This window comes from Carettochelys insculpta, chromosome 27, assembly GCF_033958435.1.
Source record: "Carettochelys insculpta isolate YL-2023 chromosome 27, ASM3395843v1, whole genome shotgun sequence".
NCBI lineage: Eukaryota > Metazoa > Chordata > Testudines > Carettochelyidae > Carettochelys > Carettochelys insculpta.
The window spans coordinates 8,839,162-8,863,253 of NC_134163.1; the positions used below are offsets into that span (position 1 = coordinate 8,839,162).

Consider the following 24,092-nt stretch of genomic DNA (forward strand, 5'->3'; position numbering starts at 1 on the left):
GTCCCAAGGAGGCCAGTGAAGAGCCTGGAACCTTAAGCACATGACCTTGAGGGTGCACAGCCCGGCACTAACAGGGCAGTGACCCCGAAACTGCAGCACCGGTTACACGTGAACGGAATCTGCTTTATTTTCCTGCCAGGGCAAATCGTCCAGCAGCCCGTCCACCTGGGCACTGTTGTCCTGACCAGTCCAGGTCGTCCCCGTCGTTCTAGGGCTCCCCTGCCCACCGGGGTGACAGGACCAGCTCCCCAGCAAGCTGCATATTGTCCATCAGCCCAGCTGGTCAATGCTAGCAGGTGGCTGTTGAAATGCCCCATGTCAGCAGGATGGAGGGGCAGAGCTGAGACGGGCACCACAGGGACCTGCCCCTCATGTCTGGCACCTCACTTGCTAAAGGGGTGAGGCAGATGTGGTCCTGGGGTGAACGCCAGACCCTGTTCCACTCACTAGGCACTTTGCCATTGATGTCACTCAGGGCAGGACTGCATCCAGCATGCAGGTTCCCTCTTGGCCAATCCTCCTGAAACCTGTAATATTCTCCTGCCCCCTGGAATGCAGCCCATTCTGGGGCAGGACCTACGGCTGTTTAACAGCCACACAGAACACTGCACCGAGTACTAAGAGGGCATGAAGCGGGTCCCATGTCTGGATGGGCCAGCAGGCCGTGAGACCAGTAACAAGGGAGAGTGAAGGCACCGGCTCGTGAAGTTGAGGCTGGTAGCTTTAGCCCTTAAGGTTGCTGGTTCAGTCCCGCCTATGGCTGAATCTACCCTCACGCACCCTTTCAGGGTGACTCCCTGGGAACAGCCATGGCGGTGGGGTGGGGAGGAGGCTGTGTGCTCCCTGGTCAGGGGTGAGGCAGGATTTCAACATGCAGAAGACTCCAAATTGATGTTCTCCCGTCAACTCTGCACTTGCGTCCTGCCCCGGCCACAGCAAACAAACCAAACGCTCTCCGCTTTGGGATCCCTCCCCTGGGGCTCCTCAGCACCGCCCTGGCCTCCCACTTCAGTCTCTCTGATCATGGGCAGGGCAGGGCTGTGCGCAGCCTGGGACACACGGGGCCACATAACCCTCGTGAGAGACGGTCCCAGGATCCACTTGGAGAGGGGCAGGCTTAGAACCACCGGAGGAGAAGGGGCAGGACCCTGTCTGGGGACACCTGAGCTCTGGGTGGCTCTTCATGGCCTTTGTGTTGCCCTCGACTCGAAGGAGGAAGCCAGCTGGGGAGCCTTTGCGGGGCCAGGGCTTCGTCTCGCCACGGGCGGCTTGCGGCTTCGCTGGAACTCCAGGGTGTAGATGCTGCTGTGCTTCGTTGCACCATCGGCTTGGGCCTCGGCTTTCTTCTCTGCTTGCTTCTGGTGGTACAGCACGTTGACGTAGATCTCCTGGCCTGGATTTCAAGGAGGGGTTATGCAGGAAAGCTTTAATGGTGGCTGTCAAACATGAACACTCACAAACCAGGTCAAAGCTGCTGGGAATGCTAAGCCTGCTACTTTCAGCCTGAAAGGAAGGAGCAGTTAAACTCTTTGGTGGAGTGAGGTAGCGGGAGACCACAGAAGCCCCCACCCAAGGCCACTGACCACATGGCGAACCTGTGCAGAGCTAGTGCAGCTGGAGGATTTCCCCGGGACAGGATACGAACACCAGGGCTAGGGGATTGTTCGTATGCGAGAGAGGCTGTAACCCAGCAGTTATCAAGAGCAGCCACGGTGGGCTTGGCATTGAGAGGGTAAGCGAGAGCTCCATGGGGCTGGCAGTTACAAGAAAGCAAACTGTGTGATGCGTTTCCCTGCTGCATTCAGGGAAACAGGGTGTTCTTGGGAATGCATCAGAGAAATTCCTGACTCAGGTCATCAGACTCTCTTATTGGAAACCAGCCAGCCAGGCCCCACTCAGGCCAAAGGGACATGACTCACAGCAGACGTGATCTGCCCTTCACCCAAGGTGTTGCCTCCTGGAGGAGCTTCTGACTTGTTGACAAATGCCACACACAAGAACTGCATTCGCCTGCCCCCTGGAATGCAGCCCGTTCTGGGGCAGGATCCAGCAGCTGGTTAACAGCCACACAGAACCATGCACAGGGTACTAACGGGCCATGAAAAAGAGTCCCCTGTCTGGATGATTTTCAAGAAGCAGAATGGAATCTGCACGAGGGACACAGCTTTTCTGAAAGCACCTGCAGTCTGCAGCCCACCCCTGGGGGTAGGAAGAAGAGCTGGGCGCTCTGCTGGGGGACTCCTGCAGGCAGGGGCATCACTCATGGAGGTCACAGATCCCTAGAGTCCCCCGCAGCCCAGCGGGCTCTCAGCCAGCTGGCGACTGTATGTGCAGGGTCCCTGCTCCCTCCCTGGTGGGGACACGGGCTGCAGCAGGGTCCCCAAGGCTTTGTTACCTGCATTTTTGCACCTGTGTTTGTAGCAGCAGATCACGGCAGGCAGCAGCACAGCCACGGCCAACGCCCCTGCCAGGCCCAGCCAGAGCACTGGATCTGAAACAGCCGGACGGAGCATCAGCCCCCTGCCTTAGGCTGGGTGATCCAGCCTGCCCTGTCCCCCGCACCGGCTCCTGGAGACAGGCAGCCCCCTCCGAGGAGACGTACTGGCCTGGCCTCGCAGTGCACAGGGGCTTCTGCCCCAGGCCCCATGTTGTGTGATGTTGCCGTCACTCTCTGCCATGGGACTGCCCGGGGCGGGGCAGCGGTGGGTTAGGCAGGGGCCTCCCAGCTTCAGAGGGCAAAGTGATGCTCCAGGATCAGCGCCAGGGCTCGTTAGCCACAGCAAGGGCCTGGCCCAGGCGCTCTGACCCTGGGTCCAAGTGCAGCAGTGAGAGATCTAGAGACCACAGAGGTGGTGGTGGGCAGGGTGGGTGAGCTGGGTCCCTGGAGGGGACAAGCAAGGGGAGATCTGGATGGGCTCGACCCCAGGAGACCTGGGCAGGGAGGCCTGCGTGGGAGTGATGGGTGTTACCCTGTGTGCTTAATGCTGCTCACCTCTGATGAGATTTCTCAGCCCTCCTCCTCCTTCTTCTCCCCCTCCTCCTCCGGCCGCTGTGGAGAAATAAACACGCGCCACTGAGCCACTCCCTCGCCCCTGCAGTGCCGTGGTCCTGAGCCTGTTGCCTTGGCCAGAACTCAGGGTGCTGCTGAACAGGGCCCTGCTTCACTCAAACTTCTGTGTCAACCACAAATCCTGAGGCTTTTGTCAATCCCCCTTCCCCAGTGTTCCCTGCAAGCTGAGGCTTGGGCGGCCGCTCAGGAGAGATTCAGGTGCCATCCAGCCAATTAGCAGAGTGCCCACCACCGGCAGAGCGTCTTTCTATGGGTGGTGCACATCCACACCTGCCTTGGTGCACAGCAAAATTTATTCCGCCCACAGCTGGAAAAATTAGAAGGACGCTGCTCCAAATATTTTATTTTTGTTTACTGAATGCCCCAGAGTGGCAGAAAAATGTCAGGTTATCAAAATTTTGCAGGCAAATGTAATACTCCAACGTTTATATCACTCCAGCAAATTTTTCTTGACTGAACAGGTCTATTAATAAAGACCCGCTCCTACTTTTCTATGATTTTCCATGTCTTGCCTGCAACTTGGCTGCGCTTATTTGTAGATCAGCCCATGAATCAAGTAGAGCCTTACTCGTGAGCCATCCCCGAATGCTGCCAGATGCCCGGGTGAGGGGTGTTGGGGGCAGGCAGCTTACATCAGCCAACCCAGCTCTCACTGGCACATCAGACATTTCCGCAGCAACGATGTGATGTGCGAGGGAAATTCATCACCACCTGCGAGGTCGCCATGGCGACGTGCCATGACAGCAGCATATGCCAGCGCCGGGAGCGGCGAGAGCCCAGCGCATGGGCCAGGCTGACGTCAAGCCCCATGCTGGAGCCGGCTGCGGACAGGGCATTGCCCAGATAGGCTCTCGTGTCACAGTTCCGCAGCACACTGAGAGGGCTGGGGCAAGCCAGCTACAGTGAACTCGTTAGAGACCAGCCTGTAATTAGCCCCCAGGCCACCTGCGTTCGCTGTTAATTGACCAGAGGTGCCCAGCTGCTGAATTCAGTTTGCAAGGTGCTGGGCAGCCTGGAACTGGCTGGATGGCACCTGGATCTCTCCTGAGCTGCTATCCGAGCCTCGGCTTACAGGGAACACTGGGCCCAGGGCCTGTTTTCTCAGGGGCCCCTGGCTGGGAAAACCTGCTAGAGGAGAAGAGCCTTGGACTATTGGTGAAATCCCAGCAACAGCACCGAGAGCTCCCGAGGGGTAGAACACGGGGGCAACTTGGCCTCTGGGGGCAGAGTCTCAGGCGCTCAAGGGGAAGAGTGCACAGGGCAACGGGCATCCCAGGGGGTCAGAGCAGGGCACAGGGGATGCAGGTGCAGGGTGCCGAGAGGGCAGGGTGCTCTGGGGGTCTGCCAGAGTTACACAGGCAAACCCAGCCTGTAGTGTGCACGGAGCCCCAAGGCAGCGAAAGGGAGTGTGGCTTTGGGGGTGAGGCTGGAAGAAGGCTAGCTGCAGAGCCCACCCGGGCGGAGGGCAGGCAGGGCCCATAAGGTGCACACGTAGCCTGCCCTGGGGAGGAGAGAGGCAGCCCGGGGGCTGCAGGATGCAGGTCTCGGCCGGCTTGCATTGTGGTTTCAACACCTCGTGCCGCCTCTGTGCCGTGGGAGGCACATGAGAACGGAAGAGCAGCCCCTGATGGGAGGTAAGAAACCAGACATCCCGCTGGGGTGGGGGCTGGAGAGACCCCTGCCCAGTGCCTGGGGGAGGGGAAGGACTGTCCCCATAGATGGGGCTATAAAACCGGCCCCCCCTACTTCTCCATGGGAGCAGGCTGCTCTCTCAGATGCCACCCCAGCCCTTCCCCACACACACGCTCAGCTGGGGGCTGATCTGCTTTGGGGCTGATCCCTGATCTGGCCACTCTGTGAGTTGCCGGTGTGCTCCCCCGCAACTCGCCCCGGCCAAACTGCACCCCGTCCCCCTACCTGAGACATTCAGCATTGTCCCGTTGCCCTGGGCCTCCTTGTACATGGGGATCTCCACGGTGACTTCGCACCTGTACCACCCCACGTCATCTTCCCGGAGGTTGCCCATCCTGAGGGTGAACGTCGGGAGGTGCCAGCTGAAGCTGAAGCGGGTGTCACAGGCCTCCGAGCCCCTGCAGCAGTTGGAGACGCTGACGTTGTGCAGCAGGACCTGGCAGAAGGGGCGGTCACTGTACCTCCTCCATGCCACACGGAGCCGCTCCCAAGGCGTGGCGTTGACATGGCAGAAGAGCTCCACTGAGTCCCCCGGCGAGGCCTGGATCAGGGGAGGATTCTGCTGCACCTGCAGGTCTGCTGCTTGCTCCAGGGCTGCAGGAAGAGAGGTGGACGGGACGGGCGATAAAACCCCACGCAGACGTGCTCCCAGCGGGGATCTGAAGCATCCCCCAAAGGCAGGTTTTACCACCCACCTTTTACTGGCAGAGAAACTGAGGCACAACACCAGGAAGGACTTATATAATCAGCCCCTTTGTGTGTACGGAGCCCTGGACTCCCAGTCCTCTCTCACCCCATCCTGACCACCAGCCCACACTCGTTCCCAGAACCCAGCCCAGAACTCTAACCACTAGGAAACACCACCTTCAGATTGAACTCCTGCCGTCAAAGGCAACAGCTCTGAAATCCCACTGGCAGCTCTGGGGACCCCACCAGAACATGTCCAAGTCTGACAAGCCCAGATCAGCCATCCCAGCTTCCCTTCCTTGCCAGAATGTGGCCGCTGCCCCAGGTCTTTCCCCAAAGAACAGGCCCAGCCAGTGTGTCTACCCGGGCACCAGCAGTTTGAAAGCTTGATCCTGTTTCAGACCATGTGCTGGGCGTCTCTTGCCCAGAAGCAGAACAAGGACGACTTGGCACATTCTACTTGCTCAGAGATCAGCAGGTATCACTGAGGACAGATGTCAGCCCTGGAGTAATTGCTTAGTGTGGAGCTAGGAGTAGCTAGAAATGAATTTGTGGGGAGGAGAGGGTTAAACTACATTAAACCCAAAAGCCTAAAAAAGAGGAGTAAAGAATTTGCCAACCCTTCCGAACACCCAGGGTGCCCCCGCTCCAGCTGCGGAAGTCCCCGCTCCTGCAAAATCTATGCTCAGCCCCTACTTTTTGGTCTGTTTGTGCCATGCCCATCTCAGTGGAGTCTTAGGCTACAGCTCGGGGCTCTGAACACATCCCTAACAATTATTCTAATTCATTTTCGGCAGGGCAGCAGCCTCGCTGCACTCCTGGGACTATCTCAGTGCAGAATGTTACATCCCGGGAGGCCGGTGTGTTCACCTGATGGCACACCTGCCTGCTGTCATTCACAGGATCGGGGCCCCCCAGGGCAAAGCAGCCCCCACCCCTGCACCTGTGACGGCACATTCCGCCTCTCATCGGTTGGGAAAGGAAAGACGCAGATGGGGAACACGAAGGAAACGTTCGGTTTTTCTCCTGAATTGGGGACAAAAGGGGAGACACTTTCCCAAAGGGCCCCCAAAAGTGTGGGAAACGCCCCCCAGTTTTCCCCCAGGATGTCTGAAAAATCCTCTAGCAGTTTCATGTGGAAACCCCAGGAAGGCAAACGCCCCCGCCCCCCCACCGGCAGCCACTGGATCTGCCCTGAGACCCTTTGGAACAGGAACTGCCCAATACACTGTTTGTTCACTCCCACCACAGTGGGGCCTGACCCTGGCTGACCCCTAGGTCCTGCTGGCCGCGTCTTAGGCATGGGATAAGCAGGGGCAGCTTCGCAGTGCCGGAGGGCCCAGATGTTTCACCTGCCTGATGAAAATTTAGCCCCAGCTGTTTTGCATGAGTCCTCGAAGGAAGGGGGGTGGCCTTTTAGAACACCCCCAAATTGCCCAGCTTCAATGAGCAGGGGGAGGGGAGGGGCAGGGCCCCCTGTTCCTGAGATGGGGGCGGTATCGTGACAGCTGGAGAATTGTGAGGGTGAGGGATTGCAGCAGGACCAGAACAAAGGGAACAACAGGGCCCAAGGTGGCAGCAGGACAAAGGCTGGTCTGCAGGCCGGGGGAGGGGCAGGAGAGCGGGGTGCAGTTAACGAGCCCCCAGGGAAAGCGGCTGCTGCGGGAGGGAGAAAGGAGCAAAGGTGCGGTAGCTGAGTCCCCATCCCCACAGGTCACACGCCCCTCTCCCTTGCCTGTCTCCTGGCCTTCCCTTGGCTCTGCAGCCATACAGCAGGGGAGTTACCAGAGCCTTGCGGGAGCCATACCAGGCTACAGGGCACAGGGGCAGTACTCAGACCGGCTCTGAGTGCACCTAGTTGGTACCAAGGCCCAGCCAGTGCCGTGCCCAGCTGTGATGAATCTTCCACTCCGGCCGTTCCCCAGCACAGAGGGCATCCTGCCTCCTGCTTCCCTGGAGCTCAGCTTCTGGGGCCCTTTGGGACCAGCCCGGATGGAGCTGGCAGAGACACCCCGAACCCCAGCTGGCATGCAGGGCCAGGCTGGTGGATTGGAGCCCTCTGGAAAGCAGGTCTTGCCTGTGTGCTCCCTTGACTCACTCAAACCTTAGCCCTCAATGCCAGGGACTGCTGTACTCCCATGCACTCACCTGCTAAGGGGAATAGGAGGAGAAACCTTGCCAGCCCCTCCATTGCAGCAGGTGCGGGGAGAGGGGCTCTGCTCAGCTGGTTCCCTGGCTGTCTCCAGCACTGGTCACTAAGCCTCTGACTGACCCATCTGGCGGAGATCTTTATAGTACGTCTCCTAACCCTCACCCCCACCTCCCTGTGCCGCACAGAGACACAGCTTCCTGCCACAGGCTGCACAAGCGCCAGCATGACTTACTCAGTGTGGGAGCAAAGAGTCAGAGTGTCTCCAGCCAGGCCCATCACCTCCGGTAATGACAACCTGCAGCTCAGGGCACTGCGATGGGTTAAGGAGGGTATAGTCCCCAAGTGAGAGGTGGGGAAACGGAAGCACCGAGCCACAATCAACACAAGGTCACCCAATGATGCAGTAGCAGAGCCCAGGAGTCCTGACTCCCTGCTCCGTGCTTTGATCCTAAGAACAGTCACACTGGGTCAGACCAATGGTCCATCTAGCCCAGGATCCTGTCTTCAGACAAGGGCCGTGACGGGTGCACCAGAGGAAATGAACAGAACAGGGCAAGGAGTCATGTGACCCACTTCCCTGTCATCCAGTCCCGGCTTCTGGCAGAGGGAGTCGAGGGACACACAGGGGATGGGGTTTGTCACTGACCATCTCAGGTAGCAGCTGCTGAGGGGCCTATCCATCAGGGATGTCCCTCACTTGGTTTTGAACCCTGTTGCCCTCCGGAATATCCCTTGGCAGTGAGTTCCACAGGCTGACTGTGTGCTGTTTGCAGCACTTACTTAGGATGGTTTTAAACCTGCTGCCTATTCATTTCACTGGGTGACCCCCGGTTCTTGTGTTACGTAAACCATTCACATGGGCTGTGTTTACACGGTGCCCGTCCCTCAAAGTAAGATACGCGATTTGTGCTGTGCAACCTGCACATGCTATTTTAAGTCCATTTCAAACTACTGCACTATTCTGAGGCCTTCCTGACTTCTCCCACAACAAGGGGCATCAGGTTGCCAAAACGGCGCGCTTGGTATTTTGAAATATTTTAAAATACCGGGCATGTTTCCTAGACACAGAGTTCCTATTTCGGGAAAGCTCGGTACCCCGAAAGAGCTCCACAGTGCAAACATAGCCATGATTTCTTATTTGCTTTTTCCATACCAGTCATGATTTTATAGACCTCCTATCAGATTCATCCTCCTTAATCAGCTCTTTTCCAAGGTGAACAATCCAGCCCCTCAATTTTTCAATCTCTCCTCCTCAGGAAGCTCTTCTGGATCCTTTGCCATTTCTGTTGCCCTGCTCTGTTTACAACCCTAATAGATCTTTGAAGATGAGGGGGTATACCATAGAATCACAGAATCCTAGGGCTGGAAGGGACCTCAGGAGGTCATCTGGTCCAGCCCCCTGCTTCAAGCAGGATGAACCCCCTACTAAATCATCCCAGCCTGGGCTTTGTCAAGCCAGGACTTAAAAACCTCAAGGGATGGAGATTCTACCACCTCTCTAAGCAACGCATTCCCACGCTTCACCACCCTCCTGGTGAAGTAGTTTTTCCTAATATCCAACCTACTTCTCTCCCTCTTTAACTTCAGACCATTGCTCCTTGTTCTGCCATCTGACACCACTGAGAACATCTCACCATCCACTTTCGAGCTCCCCTTGAGGAAGTTGAAGGCTGCTATTAAAACACCCCCACATCTCCCGTGAGCATCAGCCCTTGTGTTCCTGCTCTCGCTCACAGGCACAGCCTTTGAGGTAGACCACATCAGTGTGGTCTCATTTAGCGACATACGGTTAAAAGGACCAAAGTCAGCACGTAGAACTAGGGCACCTGGAAATTACAACTAAGCTGTGCAATGAGCGGCCCCGCTCTGCTACATGGGGTCACACACACACACACCACTGCACGGGGCAGTCACACCTCCACATTGACTCACACTGTCCCAGCACAGCAGTAGCTATGGGGACACACCAGGTCACATCCACTACATGGGGGGCAGATACCCCCTCCCATCCTGCAGCTGTGGTGCCCTCTCTCCCCCACCCTGCACACACACACCGGGGTATGGAATCACCCTCAAGAGAATCTCTCCATCTTTGCCCAGAGCTACAGTGACACCACCACCTCACCCCACCCTAACTGCCCACGTGTGAGCCACTGGGCAAACCCAGCACCCGCTGCACATGGGGTGGCAGCCGGCCGGAGGCACCCGCAGAACCGCCCCCACCACCCTGGGGAGGAAGAGCTGCGCCCCATCCTTGCAGCCACCTTCACACGCGAGCAAGGCGCCAGCCACATGCCCATGCACCAAATCACACCTGCCGTGCACGCAGAACCACGTGCGGGGCCACCACACCTGCAAAGGCCTGGGCCCCATCCTCGGCTTGCCCAGCTGCTGCTCGCACCCGTCACCCACAGCCACCAGCAAAGCCCAGCCCCAGGGACTGCTCTGTGCTCCCACAGGACACCCCCCACTGGCCAACCCAGTGCCATCAGCTCAGGCAGCCTGGGCAGGGCTGCCCCTGAGACCCCTAGAGAAGTAGTTATTCCTCTTTATTCGGCACTGGTGAGGCCACATCTGGAATGTTAACAGCAACAAAGGGTCCTGTGGCACCTTATAGACTGACAGAAAAGTTTTGTGCATGAGCTTTCGTGAGCACAGACTCACTTCTTCAGGTGCTGGAGAAGTGAGTCTGTGCTGACGAAAGCTCATGCTCAAAACTTTTCTGTTAGTCTATAAGGTGCCACAGGACCCTTCGTTGCTGTTACAGATCCAGACTAACATGGCTACCCCTCCGATATCTGGAATATTGTGTCCAGTTTTGGGGCCCCCAGTATAAAAAGGATGTGAATTTGCTGGAGCAGGTTCAGCAAAGGGCAACAAAAATGATTAAGGGGCTGGAGCACATGACCTATGAGGAGAGGCTGAGGGATTTGGGCTTGTTTAGTTTACAGAAGAGAAGACCTAGGGGTGATTTAATAGCAGCCTTCAACTTCCTGAAGGGGAGCTCTAAAAAGGAGGGTGAGAAACTGTTCTCAGTGGTGTCAGATGGCAGAACAAGGAGCAACGGTCTGAAGCTGAAGAGGGAAAGGTGTAGGTTAGATATTAGGAAAAACTTCTTCGCCAGGCGGGTGGTGAAGCACTGGAATGCGTTGCCCAGAGAGCTGGTGGATTCTCCATCCCTTGAGGTTTTTAAGTCCCAGCTGGACACGGTCCTGGCTGGGATGACTTAGTAGGGGCTGATCCTGCTTGAAGCAGGGGGCTGGACTAGACGACCTCCTGAGGTCCCTTCCAGCCCTGGGATTCTGTGATCTGTGATTTCTGCTCCTGCCTCCCCAGCATCCCTGCAGGACCAGGGCCTGGCGGCTCGCCCCCTCCCACACCCTCGGGCTGGGACTACACTTCCCAGCATGCTCCTGCGCTTGCGCAGTGAAGAGGACGTGCAAGTTCCCAGGAGTCGGGGGGGAGAGTCGGGGGGCTGCTGGTTTCCCACCAGCTTTGTGGGGGCCGCAGGGGCCGGGCCGGGCCGGGCCGGGCGAGGAGGCTCCAGCCGCGGCGCGGCTCCCGTCGCCGGGCCCCGAGCGGAGCGCTGAGGATGGGGGACCAGAAGGTGAGGCGGAGGCGGGGGCGGGGCTGGAGCCGGCGCCAGGTGATGCTGCAGCAGCTGGTCCAAGCGCCGGGGCCGGGGCTGCCGCCTCCTCCCTGCGTGGCCTCTGCAGCCGGGGTGCGCGGGGCTCCGCCCGGCCTGGGGCGCTGGTTCCTCCCTCCCCGGGGGGCGGCGGGCCCGGGGTCTGGAAGCGGCGGGGGGGGTGATTCAGAGAACGTGCAACAAAGGAAGGGGTGTGACCCCCCCGCCGCCGCCGTCCCTCCGGGGAGCCGGCTGGTGGAACACCCCGGGGGGGAATTCGGGGTCGTCTCTGCTCAGTGCGGGTTCAGAAGTGAGAATAAAAGAGGCTGGACAGATCTACAGCCACACAGCCCCAGCCAGACCCCCAGCTGGACAGAACTACAGACACACAGACCCAGCCCTTTCCCCGGCCGGACAGATCTACAGACACACAGACCCAGCCAAACCCCCAGCTGGACAGAACTACAGACACACAGACCCAGCCCTTTCCCCTGCTGGACAGATCTACAGACACACAGACCCAGCCCTTTTCCCCAGCTGGACAGAACTACAGACACACAGACCCAGCCCTTTTCCCCAGCTGGACAGAACTACAGACACACAGACCCAGCCCTTTCACCCAGCTGGACAGATCTACAGATACACAGACCCAGCCCTTTTCCCCAGCTGGACAGAACTACAGACACACAGACCCATCCCTTTTCCCCAGCTGGACAGAACTACAGACACACAGACCCAGCCCTTTCCCCTGCTGGACAGATCTACAGACGCACAGACCCAGCCATTTCCCCCAGCTGGACAGAACTAGTAACTGCAGACAGACAGACACACACACACTCAGAGCCTCTTCCCCCAGCTGGACAGAACTACAGACCACGACCACCTCCATCCCCAACCCCTGGCCTATTTCCCCAGCCTCTGGCAGGACAGAACTCTGGACGCTTCCCTCCCCCAGAATGTTTTTCCCCACCATCCAGATTGTCCTGCACTAAAGGCATCAGATCCAGCAACCCCCAATCTCCTGGTGACTCCAGTGGGGGTTCCCAGTGTGCAGGGAATGCATTGCTGGCCTCCTAGCTCCTTTGGGGCTGAAAGTGTCCGCCAGGCAGGACAGACAAGCTCATGGTTGGGATAGGACAGGGCACCTGGGCTCCTGGATTCAATTCCAAGCTTGGCCTGTCACCTTGCAGCTGAGTTGGACGTAGACGGGCAGGATGTGCAGTGTGGATCCACTTGTACAGGGCTGACCTTGGCCTGAGTGCCCTGGTGTGCAGCTGAAGTCAGGATGCCTTGTTCCTGTGAAAACCTCCACCCTCTGCGTGCCTCAGTTTCCCTATCACCGTGTCTACCCTTGGGCAAAACTTTGAAATGGCCATGCTGGTGGCCAAATGGGAGAATACTAATGAGGCGCTGCGATGAATATTCAGTGCCTCATTAGCATGCCGCCAGCCGTGCCGTGTTTCGCTCGTGCGCAGCTCGTCTACACAGGGGTCCTTTTCCAAAGGACTCTGCCAACATCGAAATCCCCTCATTCCTACCCCCGTATAGATGAGCCGTGCGCGAGCGAAACGCGGCATTTTTGAAGTGCCGCGGCCAGTGGCATGCTAATGAGGCACTGAATATTCATTTCAGCACGTCATTAGTATTCTCCGATTTGGCCATTAGCACGGCCCTTTCGAAGTTTGGCCCCAGTGTAGACGAAGCCCATCTGAGGCATCTGACGAAGTGGATCTGTGCCCAGGAAAGCTTATACGCCAGGAATCTGTTAGTTTAGGACTGCTCGTTGTTTTTGCAGGTACAGACTAACACAGCTAGCGTGCTGATATCTGCAAGTGTATGTGTTTTGGGGGGGGATGATTCTCACACGCCTCCCTGGGATGGGGGCCCATTGCTAAGAGCTCAGTGGAAGGTGCTGTGAAAATGTAGTGCTTGTTGGTAGCAGACTCCCGGGCAGGTAGCTGTGTTTGTCTCCTGGGAGTGGTGTAAACATAGGTACAGAAAGAGGCCCTGGTCCTGCTGCAAACTATATAGGGGCACATCCCAGCCAGAGACAGCAGTTTGACTCTTTTCATTGAAGTTACAGACCGAGATCGGGGCTCCACCTTGCCCAGTGTGGCACAGGCGCATACTGAGCCACCAGCTGAGCCCCAAAGTCCTCACGCTCCAAACAGACAAAACACAAAGGTTGGGAGGGGAAACTGAGGCATTGGGCAGGGACAGGACTTACCCAAGGTCACCCAGGAGGCTGGCTAATGGCTGAGCTGGGAATGCATTTGTCAGCCTCATGGTAATGTACATGTGAGTGGGGTTGGGCAGGGCTACACCTGAGTAAGACGAAGAATCCAGACTACTGTGTTCTATTCCTGACCCTGCCACTGAGTTCCTGTGTGACCTTATACAAGTTAATTCACCCACCCTGCCTCAGTTTCCCCAGTTCTTTAATGGGAGGTAATATAATGTTACTCCCCAGAGGGGCTGGCAGCCTAGGCACCTCCTGGCTGGGATGCTTGTAGAGATACTTGTACATCATGTTTGTGTCCCCATCTCAGGCAAGAGTCCCCCTGTGGAGCTCCGAGCTGGTCGCTGGGGGAGTGGGGAGTTGCCCTGGCTTCGGTGCAGGGGCTGGGCTGATAGCAGGCATGGGGCTTTTGTTCTGCCCAGGATGCCCTGCGGAAGATCATCACCACGCTAGCCGTGAAGAATGAGGAGATCCAGAACTTCATCTACGCCCTCAAGCAGATGCTGCAGAATGTGGAGGTAACGGGGATCCTGCCTGGTGCACCTGGCTCTGTAGGGCTCCGCCCGCTGCCCCCTGACGGGTGGGGTTGGCATCACAGCACCCCATCACCCTCCTGCATGCCCCGCCTCCTCCCATCATCTCCCTCGCCTGCCAGCGCTCCCCTTCCCACCAGCCCACTGGCACTGGTGCAACAGTACCCCTGCCCCACCAATGCCCCCCGGATTGGCATGACGTTGCCCCTGCCCCGCTAATCCTCCGTCGTTGGCACAGCAGCAGCCCCATCGCACCCGCGCACCTGTCCCCTGTGCCCATCTGGTGTTTTCTCGGGGAGGGAATTTGCCGCTCGACTTTTTCTGAGTTCCGTAAAGCGCCACCGATGGTGATGGCGAACCTGAGGGCCCGCCCGGACTCATCAGGTTGGGGAGGGGGCCAGCTGGGGAGAGCGTCGGAGGGGGAGGGAGCAGCAAGGGCAGGAGCCAGGAAGGAGATAGCTCCGTAAGCCACAGCTGGGGTAGTCGTCGTGAGCTGGGGCCTGTGCCGCTCTCTCCCTGGCCCGACTCGCCCAGGCGAACTCCACCAGGGTGCAGGAGGACCTGGAGGGGGAGTTCCAGTCCTTGTACTCCCTGCTGGACGAGCTGAAGGAAGGCATGCTCATGAAGATCAAGCAGGACCGGGCCAGCCGCACCTACGAGCTGCAGGTGAGACACCCCCACGCCTGCTCTGGCTGGATCCCCTGGCAGCCCCCTGACCCTGCTGCCCCTCATGGTCTGTTCTGCTGCAGAACCAGCTGGCTGCCTGCACCAAGGCGCTGGAGAGCTCCGAGGAGCTGCTGGAGATGGCCAACCAGACGCTGGAGGGGGCCGAGAACCACGACTTCAACCAGGTGATCCCCAGGGCACCCCGTGAGCTGGGGGAGGCGTGTTAAGCTCTGGGGTGCAGCAGTCAGGGGCACAGCATGCGAGGCCCCCTGATGGCGTGGGGAGCAGCCTCCCTCTGAGGTGGAGAGGCAGACCCCTGGGGGTGAGGGCAGGCTGGGTGCTAAGACCACATCCAGCCCCTAACATCTGTGATCCGGTGCCTGACACCCCCCATGCATCCCCCAGGTTCCTGCCCCAGCCACACTTGGGCTGCTGGCGTAGGTTCTCCAGGAGCTCCGCAAGGTGCTGACTGTACCGACAGCCTAGCTGCGGTCAGCCCCACAGGCCCAGGCTATGGGAAATGTGTGGGGGCGGGAGGGGGTTGTGCAGCTGAGTATGGCGGGCCCAGTGCAGAGGGTTATTAAATCCAAGCCACGCACTGCACTGGGGGACAGACCAAGGAGGGTCGATGGTGTAGGGTCGTCCATCCCCGCACGACCTCGGCTCTGTTTTCCCCTAATTTCACGTGCATTACCACACCGGAACTTACGCTGATGACCCCAGTCTGGCCCCACTGGTGGACACTTTGGATGAAGACTAACCCCTCACCTTCCCCGCCCAGTAATGTCCTGGATCCTACAATGTCACGCTCCGGGCAGCAGACGCCTGCCTGGCCCCCATTTCGCTGCAAATGAAAAGCACGGAGCTCGCTGTGCCTTGCAGCTGGGGAGGCTGCCCTTGTTCCTGGGGATTCTTGCTCCTCTCTTGAAGTTTTACGAAGCTCTTTGCCTCGGTAGTCTCCAGCGGCAGGGAGGTCCGTAGGTTAACGCTGCTTTGGATTATGGGATGGTGTAGAGGGAGCTCACCCCCGCCTGGGTGAGAAGCGATCTGCAGCTCCAGTGCAGGCAACATGGCCCACCCTCTCCAGAGAAACGGGTTGAGCTGGAGTCCTGGAAAGTGGCTTATAACAAAGAGAACTGCTGATTTCAGGAAGACTTTGAGGTGTTACCTAGCGGACAGAGCAGAGACCAAGAGTCAGGACTGTGGGTTTCTAGGATAGTGTTACCTAGTGGGTGGACAGAGGACCCAGGAGCTAGTCCTGGTTCTGGGATGGGAATATTGTCGCATGGCGAGATGAAACTCTGCTCCTGTCTTTGTCACTGACTTGCTCACCTGGGGAAAGCCACGTGCCTGCCACGTGCCTCAGTTTCCCCATCTAAAATCCTGACCTCACAACTTTGTGGTTTGAGGTCTCCGAAGGGTTCTGAGACCTTCGGCTGAGGGGCGCTGCAGCAGTGCAGAGCTTGGTGATTATTTCTTCTAACGCACCCGGCTGCCCCATCTGACCCTCATCTCTTCTCTTTTTTTGTCCCCCCCCCTTTCTCTCTCTCTTTTCCTCTCTGCTTCGAAGGCTGCCAAGCAGATCAAGGATAGGTACAGTACCCGCGCCCCGTCTCTCACCCTGCCTTGTGCCACCGCTGCTTCTCATCGCATGCTAAGCTGTCTTACTAACATAGCATAGGCTAGCTCAGTAGCCTCTTCCTATTGCCCAGAGCCCTGGGGAAGAGCCGTCCAGTCCGGAGTGGAGATGGGGGCAGAATGTTGGGGCATGGGAGGCTGATGCTGACCCCAGCACCCCTGGCAGTGGGCAGGCTGCAGGAGACATGGGACAACTTGGGTCCTGGCTTTGAAGGACCACAGATGGTCTCTGTGGGCAGCAGGCGCCCCTGTCCTGCCTGGTGTGCAGGGAGCTGCGGGGCTCAGCTGTGTGGGTGTGCTCTGCTAAGGAGCCCTTCTTGCTCTTGGTGTCCGTCCCCCCAGTGTGACAATGGCCCCTGCGTTCCGGCTCTCGCTGAAGGCCAAGGTGAGCGACAACATGAGCCACCTGATGGTGGATTTCACCCAGGAGCGCCGCATGCTGCAGTCCCTGAAGTTCCTCCCAGGTAAACGAGGTGGGGAGGGAAGCGCGTGGTCTCACTTATTGGTGGTGCAGCTGCCCTGGGATGTCATCTCTGCTGGCAGGATGTGGGGGTTTGGGAGGGGCTGTGCTGTGCCGTGCCAGGTCCCTGGGAGGCGGGGGTTTGGGAGGGGCTGTGCCGTGACAGGTCCCTGGGAGGTGGGGGTTTGGGAGGGGCTGTGCCGTGACAGGTCCCTGGGAGGTGGGGGTTTGGGAGGGGCTGTGCCGTGCCAGGTCCTTGGGAGGTGGGGGATTGGGAGGGGCCGTGCCGTGCCAGGTCCCTGGGAGGTGGAGGTTTGGGAGGGGCCGTGCCGTGCCAGGTCCTTGGGAGGTGGGGGATTGGGAGGGGCCGTGCCGTGCCAGGTCCCTGCGAGGTGGAGGTTTGGGAGGGGCCGTTCCGTGCCAGGTCCTTGGGAGGTGGGGGTTTGGGAGGGGCCGTGCCGTGCCAGGTCCCTGGGAGGTGGAGGTTTGGGAGGGGCCGTGCCGTGCCAGGTCCCTGGGAGGTGGAGGTTTGGGAGGGGCCGTGCCGTGCCAGGTCCTTGGGAGGTGGGGGGTTTGGGAGGGGCCGTGCCGTGCCAGGTCCCTGGGAGGTGGGGGATTGGGAGGGGCCGGGCCACGCCGTGCCAGGTCCTTGGGAGGTGGGGGGTTTGGGAGGGGCTGTGCCGTGACAGGTCCCTGAGAGGTGGGGGTTTGGGAGGGGCTGTGCCGTGCCAGGTCCCTGGGAGGTGGGGGTTTGGGAGGGGCCGTGCCGTGCCAGGTCCCTGGGAGGTGGGGGTTTGGGAGGGGCCGTGCCGTGCCAGGTCCTTGGGAGGTGGGGGGTTTGGGAGGGGCCGTGCCGTGCCAGGTCCCTGGGAGGTGGGGGATTGGGAGGGGCCGGGCCATGCCGTGCCATGCCCACAGCACACAGGGGTTTGGGCAGCGCCACGGCTGGTGGGGATTATGGGGTTTGGAAGGGACCGGGTGGCCTACGTTTGCCATTCCTTTGCTCTCGTCCTTGGCTCTAGTTCCCAGCGCCCCAGAGATTGACATGGCCGAGTCACTGGTGGCCGACAACTGCGTGACGCTGGTCTGGAGCATGCCTGACGAGGACAGCAAGATCGACCACTACGTCCTGGAGTACCGCAAGACCAACTTCGAGGGGCCCCCGCGGGTGAAGGAGGACCAGCCCTGGATGGTGATCGAGGGCATCAAGCAGACTGAGTACACCCTCACTGGTGAGGGGAGTCGGGGGCACCTACTCATGGCAGCCCCAAAGGGGGGACTTACAGGGAAGGGAAGAAGAACACTGGCCCTGGAGGGAGCTCTTGGCTGCACCTGTACCAGCCTGGTCCAGCAGGAGGCGCTGTAGGAAGCAGGCCAGGAGCAGTAGCTGTGGGGGCAACTCCCAACTGCTCCAATCCTGGCATTTTCCAGCAGGAGGGGCTGTGGGGGGGGCAGGAGCACTGAGGGGTAGGAGGAGCTCCCAGCTACGCCGGTTCCGCCCTCTCCCAGCAGGAGGCGCTGTGGCCGGGTGGGGGGGCAGAGCACGGGGGGGTAGGGAGAGCTCCCAGCTATGTCAATTCCGCCCTCTGCCAGCAGGAGGCGCTGTGGGGGGCCCAGGAGCACGGGGGGTGGGGGTAAGGGGAGCTCCCAGCTACGCCGGTTCTGCCCTCTCCCAGCAGGAGGCGCTGTGGGGGGGGGGCAGGAACACTGGGGGTAAGGGGAGCTCCCAGTTACTTCGGTTCTGCCCTCTCCCAGCAGGAGGCGCTGTGGGGGGGGCCAGGAGCACTGGGGGTAGGGGGAGCTCCCAGCTACGCCAGTTCCGCTCTCTCCCAGCAGGAGGCGCTGTGGGGGGGGGCAGGAACACTGGGGGTAAGGGGAGCTCCCAGTTACTTCGGTTCTGCCCTCTCCCAGCAGGAGGCGCTGTGGAGGGGCGCAGGAACACTGGGGGTAAGGGGAGCTCCCAGTTACTTCGGTTCTGCCCTCTCCCAGCAGGAGGCGCTGTGGGGGGGGCCAGGAGCACTGGGGGTAGGGGGAGCTCCCAGCTACGCCAGTTCCGCTCTCTCCCAGCAGGAGGCGCTGCAGGGAGCAGGGCAGAGGGCCGGCTACCGGGGTCGTGTGGGCCCTGCTGAGCCCAGACCCCCCGACTCCCGTCTAACCCTGCAACCCCCCTCAGGGCTCAAGTTCGACATGAAGTACATGAATTTCCGCGTGAAGGCCTGTAACAAGGCTGTGGCGGGCGAGTTCTCCGAGCCGGTCACCTTGGAAACCAGAGGTGTGTTTGTTTGCGGGGGGCGGGGGTGGAAATAGAGGGGTTCATCCTACGTCGGTGACACCCAGCCACTCCCAGACCACTCTCCTGGGTGGGAGCAGGTCCCCCTGGACACCCCCGAACGCTGCCCTGCCCACCGGGGCACTGTCGAGCCTCTGCCTTCCTGCTTTGTTCTCCCCCAGCACCAATCAGGGCGAGGCAGCCAGCGTGGGACCCCCGGGACCCTCAGCCCCCCGTATCACCTCACTGAGTCCGTGTGAGGGGAGGGGTAGGGACTGGGGGTGTCCCCCTTGAGATGGAGTGTGAAGCTGGTAGGGGAGCCCCCCTCCCCGTAGTGTTTAGGGTGGGGGGTGTCACTGGGATGGGGGGCTTGGCCAGGCCTGACCGTGCCCAGGGCTCTGTCGCCAGCTTTCATGTTCCGCCTGGATGCCAGCACCTGTCACCAGAACCTGAAGGTGGAGGAGCTGAGCGTGGAGTGGGACGCCATGGGGGGCAAGGTGCAGGACATCAAGGCCCGGGAGAAGGACGGAAAAGGCCGGACGGCGTCCCCAGTGAACTCCCCCGCCAGGTAAACCCATGAGTCCCCCCTCCCCAGCCCACCCCACCCCACCACACAGCCAGAGGCTCCGGAACAGCCACGTCCTGTCCCATGGGCCCTGGGCCAAACCCAGCCATGAGCCCAGGGAAGGGGGCTGGGGAGGTACCAGCCCAGCCAGGGACCAGTCCTCAGAGAAGGATCCAAGGGAGTCCTGGAGGAAGCGGTCGGGGGAGGGGGGGCAAATTCACCCTCTAAGCCACCCTTGGGGACCAGGACCTGGGGATCTGGGACTACGGGCCCAAGGCTTGGAAGTAGCCAGGGCTTCGGGCCCTGACCTGGCACTGAGTGATGGCAAAGGCCCAGCAGGAGCCTCGTGGTGAGGGCCCGGACCCATCCATGGGGAAGGGAGTGCGGCCTCAGGCCGTCGGCCTCTCCCGTGTCCCGCAGGTGCCTGCAGTCTCCCAAGAGGATGCCCTCAGCCCGCGGGGGCCGGGACCGCTTCACAGCCGAGTCCTACACAGTTCTGGGTAAGAGCTGGAGCCAGGGCGTCTCTGGGGACAGGCGTGGGGCAGGTTACACCCTCCCGTGGGGGAAGCAGCGTTGCCTGCTGGTGAGTGGGGTGGGGGGCCGGGGGTCACAAGCCCCAGTCGCGCGCCTGGCGCTGCGAGCCCTTTGCTGGCGTCGTGCTGCAGGCCGGTGATGGGATCCTGCTCAGACTTTTGCAGGAGGGGGCTCGGGGAGCGGGGCAGCCTGGGATGCAGGACGATCCAAGGTGCGGACACCTGCCCAGCTGTGTCCGGGCGGGCGGGCGGTCCCTGGAATCCCCCCTGCCCCGTCCCTCCGCAGGCGACACGCTGATCGACGGGGCAGACCACTACTGGGAGGTGCGGTATGACCGGGACAGCAAAGCCTTTGGGGTGGGCGTGGCCTATCGGACCCTGGGCAAGTTTGACCAGCTGGGCAAGACCTCGTCGTCCTGGTGCGTCCACCTCAACAACTGGCTGCAGGTCAGCTTCACCGCCAAGCATAACAACAAGGCCAAGGCCCTGGACGTGCCCGTGCCCGACTGCATCGGCGTATACTGCAACTTCCACGAGGGTGAGGCTGGGCGCGTGTGGGGGAGCTGAGCTCCAGCCTGCAAGGGTCTCTCTGCACCCTGCTGCCCCAGCTTGTGCACGTCAGCGGCCCCACAGACCCAGGGCTTTTTCCAGCCCCAGCCCAGGCGGCAGCAGGGGATTTCCTCCCAGTGGATCCCAGCCCTGCCTCAGCGGGATCCCGGGGGTGGCAGGGACCTCTCTGTCCTGTGCCCATGGTGCTGCTTTCCCTGCCCGAGAGCCTCCGCTCGTCTGGGCTGCCACCAGCTGGGCGCCGCGTCCTGGCACTGCCGCCTCATTCGATGCCAGCTGGCGACCCAGGCTGGGGCAGGTCCCTGGCAGTGCAGTGCCAGCGGGCATGGAGAGCAGCTCGCCCTGATGCTGACTGCTTCCCTGCCGGCGCTGAGAGTCAGCACTGGGGCTTTGCCTGGCTGTGGCTCTCTCCACCCAGCCGCCCCGGTGATCAGACGAGGCTCTTCGTGGCCGCGGGCGGTGGCAGTCTCGGACAGGGGCTGCAGTTCCTCGGGCAGGGCCGGGGCTGGCTGGGGGGCTGAGTCAGGGGGTGAGAAATCCCCTTCTCCAACTTCCCGGGGTGCTCAGCTCCCCCAGCATCCTGTCTCTGCCCACAGGTTTCCTGTCCTTCTACAACGCACGAACCAAGCAGCTGCTCCATACGTTCAAGGCCAGATTCAGCCAGCCGGTGCTTCCTGCCTTCATGGTGAGGGCGGGGCTCACGGGGTGCTGCTGCTTGGGGTTTGCGGTGGTTGGGGGCGGAATTCTCTCCCCTCCCCAGGTCTCCTGAGCTAGCACCACACCTGGCCCTGTGTTGCTGCCAGGGACAGGTTCCTCTCAGCATCACCTCAGGTGTGAACTGGCCTCTCTGCAAGCTGAAGGCACTGCTCCCCCCACCCCCTCCTCTGCACTGTAGTGGGGTGGGAAGAGGGGGGACACCCCCCCCGGATTCAGTGCCTCCCTCTCCCGAGGGCTCATTTTGCCTTGTTTCGGTGTCGTTTTCTGGGCCAGGGCCAGCCCCCGCCCCCAGGGAAGCCCTCATGGGCTAGAGCCCAGGTTCAGTTGGCCGGCAGAGGATGGCCCAGCTCCCCCTGCCAGGACACTGCTGCAGGGGGAAGCTCGCAGCACCAGAAGGCCCAGCTGTCTTCGCTCACCTGACAGTCTGCCAGCTTGGGGGCTCTGCTGGTGTCTCATGAGGTGTCGTGGTGTCTCTCCTGGTGTGCCGGGGAGGACCGCGAATGGGAGAGGAGGTTTCCGTAAGTCAGGCGCTCAGGCGTAATAGTGATTAGTTCCGTAGAGTGCTTTTCACCAGGCCGTTTCTAAGCACGTCACAGCTGTCAGCATTTGCACAAGGCCCAGCTCTGCCAGTGGGTCGACCCTGGGCAAGTCACGTTGCTCTTCCGTGCCTCAGTTTCCCTAGCTAGCTAATCCTGCTCTGCCTCTCAGGGAGGCATGGGAGGGAAAAGCCAGGGATGAGGCGACAAGTGCGAGACACACCCCCTGCTGTGATGCGTGCCTACCTCTCTGCCCCCGACCCTCCCGGCGGATTTGGGACGGAGGCTTGGGGCGGGTGGCGGGGGGGGGGATTGGGGTAAACTGCTTCATTTATCCCCCTAGGTCTGGTGCGGCAGCTTCCACGTCTACTCCGGCCTGCAGGTGCCCAGCACGGTCAAATGCCTACAGAAGCGGAACAGCACCACCAGCAGCTCCAATGCCAGCCTGACCTAGAGGCAGGCCGCCTCCCGGCACAGCAGGACTGGGCCCAGCTTCTGCTGTGGGCCGGGGCCCCTCGCGCCAGCCCCGGAACGGACCTGCGCCCTGCGGCCCGTTCCGTTTGCTCTCCTCTGGTCCCTGGCAGCCGGCTCCAGTGGAGAGGCTGGGGCTGCCCCGCCGGCTGGCACGCAGGGCTGCAGCAACTCCAATGCGCCGAATGTACCGAGCTGCATCGCTCTGTGATTGTCGCCCCCCTCCCCCGCAGAGCATCCCCGCCTCACCTGCCTTTAAGAGACGGGGGGGGACCCACCTGCCTGCCAGCCAGACTTGTGCCACAAGAGGCCGACCCGGCAGGGATCTCATGCCAGGGGCTGTGGCCTCTGCTGGCTGGAAGAGCCTTGGGCTCGGTTTGGTCCTGGCAGTTGGGGAAGCTGACACTTAAAGGGGAACCAGGCGCAGGGGCCTGCGGCGGCTGCTAGAGTCCGTTAGCCTCCCGGATGCAAATGCTGCTTCTGGCCTTACTAATAAACGTAGCGCTAGGCCGAGCCGTCCCCTCTGCTGTGGGCTTGTGCGAGGCGGGCAGGGCAGGGGAGGGGACCACGTGAAAGCTGGCACCATGCTGCCCACGGGGCGTGGCTGCCTCCTGTCTACTCTGGCCCCACAGGGAGCGGGAGATGCCTGCAGCCAGCTCACCAGCTCCTCCCGAAATTCCCAGGCTGGCTCAGCGCCAGGCACGGCCGAGCTCCACAGCCAGAACAGTGCGGACGGCGATGCTCTGCCCTGCAAGCTGCTGGCCTCCCCAGCCTGATGGGGGGGCGAGGGGGAGTCACCCAGGGCTGAGTGCTGCACAGGGAGGTTGCACATCAAGGCAACCCCCCTCCCGCCCGGGATGGGGAAGAGATCAAGCAATTCTATCCCCACAGCTGCCGGCAAGAAGGCTGCAATGGGCCCCCAAGGGGCCACCGGCTGTGCAGGGCTGGAGCTTCGGCCGCTGGCTGTAAAGTTGGTCCCTCGTGTCCATTTCTAGCATGTGGCCAGACAGCCGGAGCTGCTCACGCAGGGCAGGGGGCGGAGGGGCTCTGAGTCCGGGGGCCCTTAGCTGCACTTTCAGAGCGAGCAGGCAGGGCAGGGGGGTGGCAGTGGATTTCCTGGCTGAGCTGAGCCGTCTCCCCCTGCTGTGTGCAACCTCCACTGGGCCCTGGGGAAGCCCTTTCGGTGCAAAACCCAGCCCTGCAGCCTGGCTGCCCTGGGGTGAATCGCGGTGTGGGTCGCCCAGCCCTGCAGCCTGGCTGCCCTGGGGGGAATCGCGGTGTGGGTCGCCCAGCCCTGCAGCCTGGCTGCCTTGGGGTGACTTGCGGTGTGGGTCGCCCAGCCCTGCAGCCTGGCTGCCCTGGGGGGGGATCGCGGTGTGGGTCGCCCAGCCCTGCAGCCTGGCTGCCCTGGGGGGGATCGCGGTGTGGGTCGCCCAGCCCTGCTGACTTGGAGACATGCGCCTGGCTCCATGCAAGGGGGAATAAGCTGGAACTGTGCAAGGGCCCATCGCCCTGCCTGCCAGCACTGAACCAGGGAGCCCTCCCTACCTGGCACCCTGGGAAGGAGGCCAGGCTGGGGGTGTTGCAGTTCGGTGGGGCGGGGGTAGCAGCAGGCAAGCGGCCAGAAGGGCCCTGGGGCAGCAGCTGTAGGTGCTGCACTGCTCAAGAACTC

The 24,092-nt window shown here is 60.9% G+C and overlaps 1 protein-coding gene across 1 annotated transcript; it reads left to right on the plus strand.

Moving 5' to 3' along the window:
* The first annotated feature begins 11,079 nt into the window (after positions 1-11,079).
* On the plus strand, positions 11,080-22,927 carry FSD1 (fibronectin type III and SPRY domain containing 1). Its single transcript, XM_074978365.1, has 13 exons — positions 11,080-11,208; positions 13,888-13,983; positions 14,533-14,664; positions 14,748-14,849; positions 16,235-16,257; positions 16,645-16,766; positions 17,785-17,994; positions 18,936-19,034; positions 19,440-19,599; positions 20,017-20,096; positions 20,416-20,667; positions 21,293-21,381; positions 22,293-22,927. The coding sequence occupies exons 1-13, from the start codon at positions 11,194-11,196 to the stop codon at positions 22,401-22,403; spliced, it is 1,491 nt and encodes a 496-aa protein (XP_074834466.1). The 5' UTR covers positions 11,080-11,193; the 3' UTR covers positions 22,404-22,927.
* Positions 22,928-24,092: the final 1,165 nt, after the last annotated feature.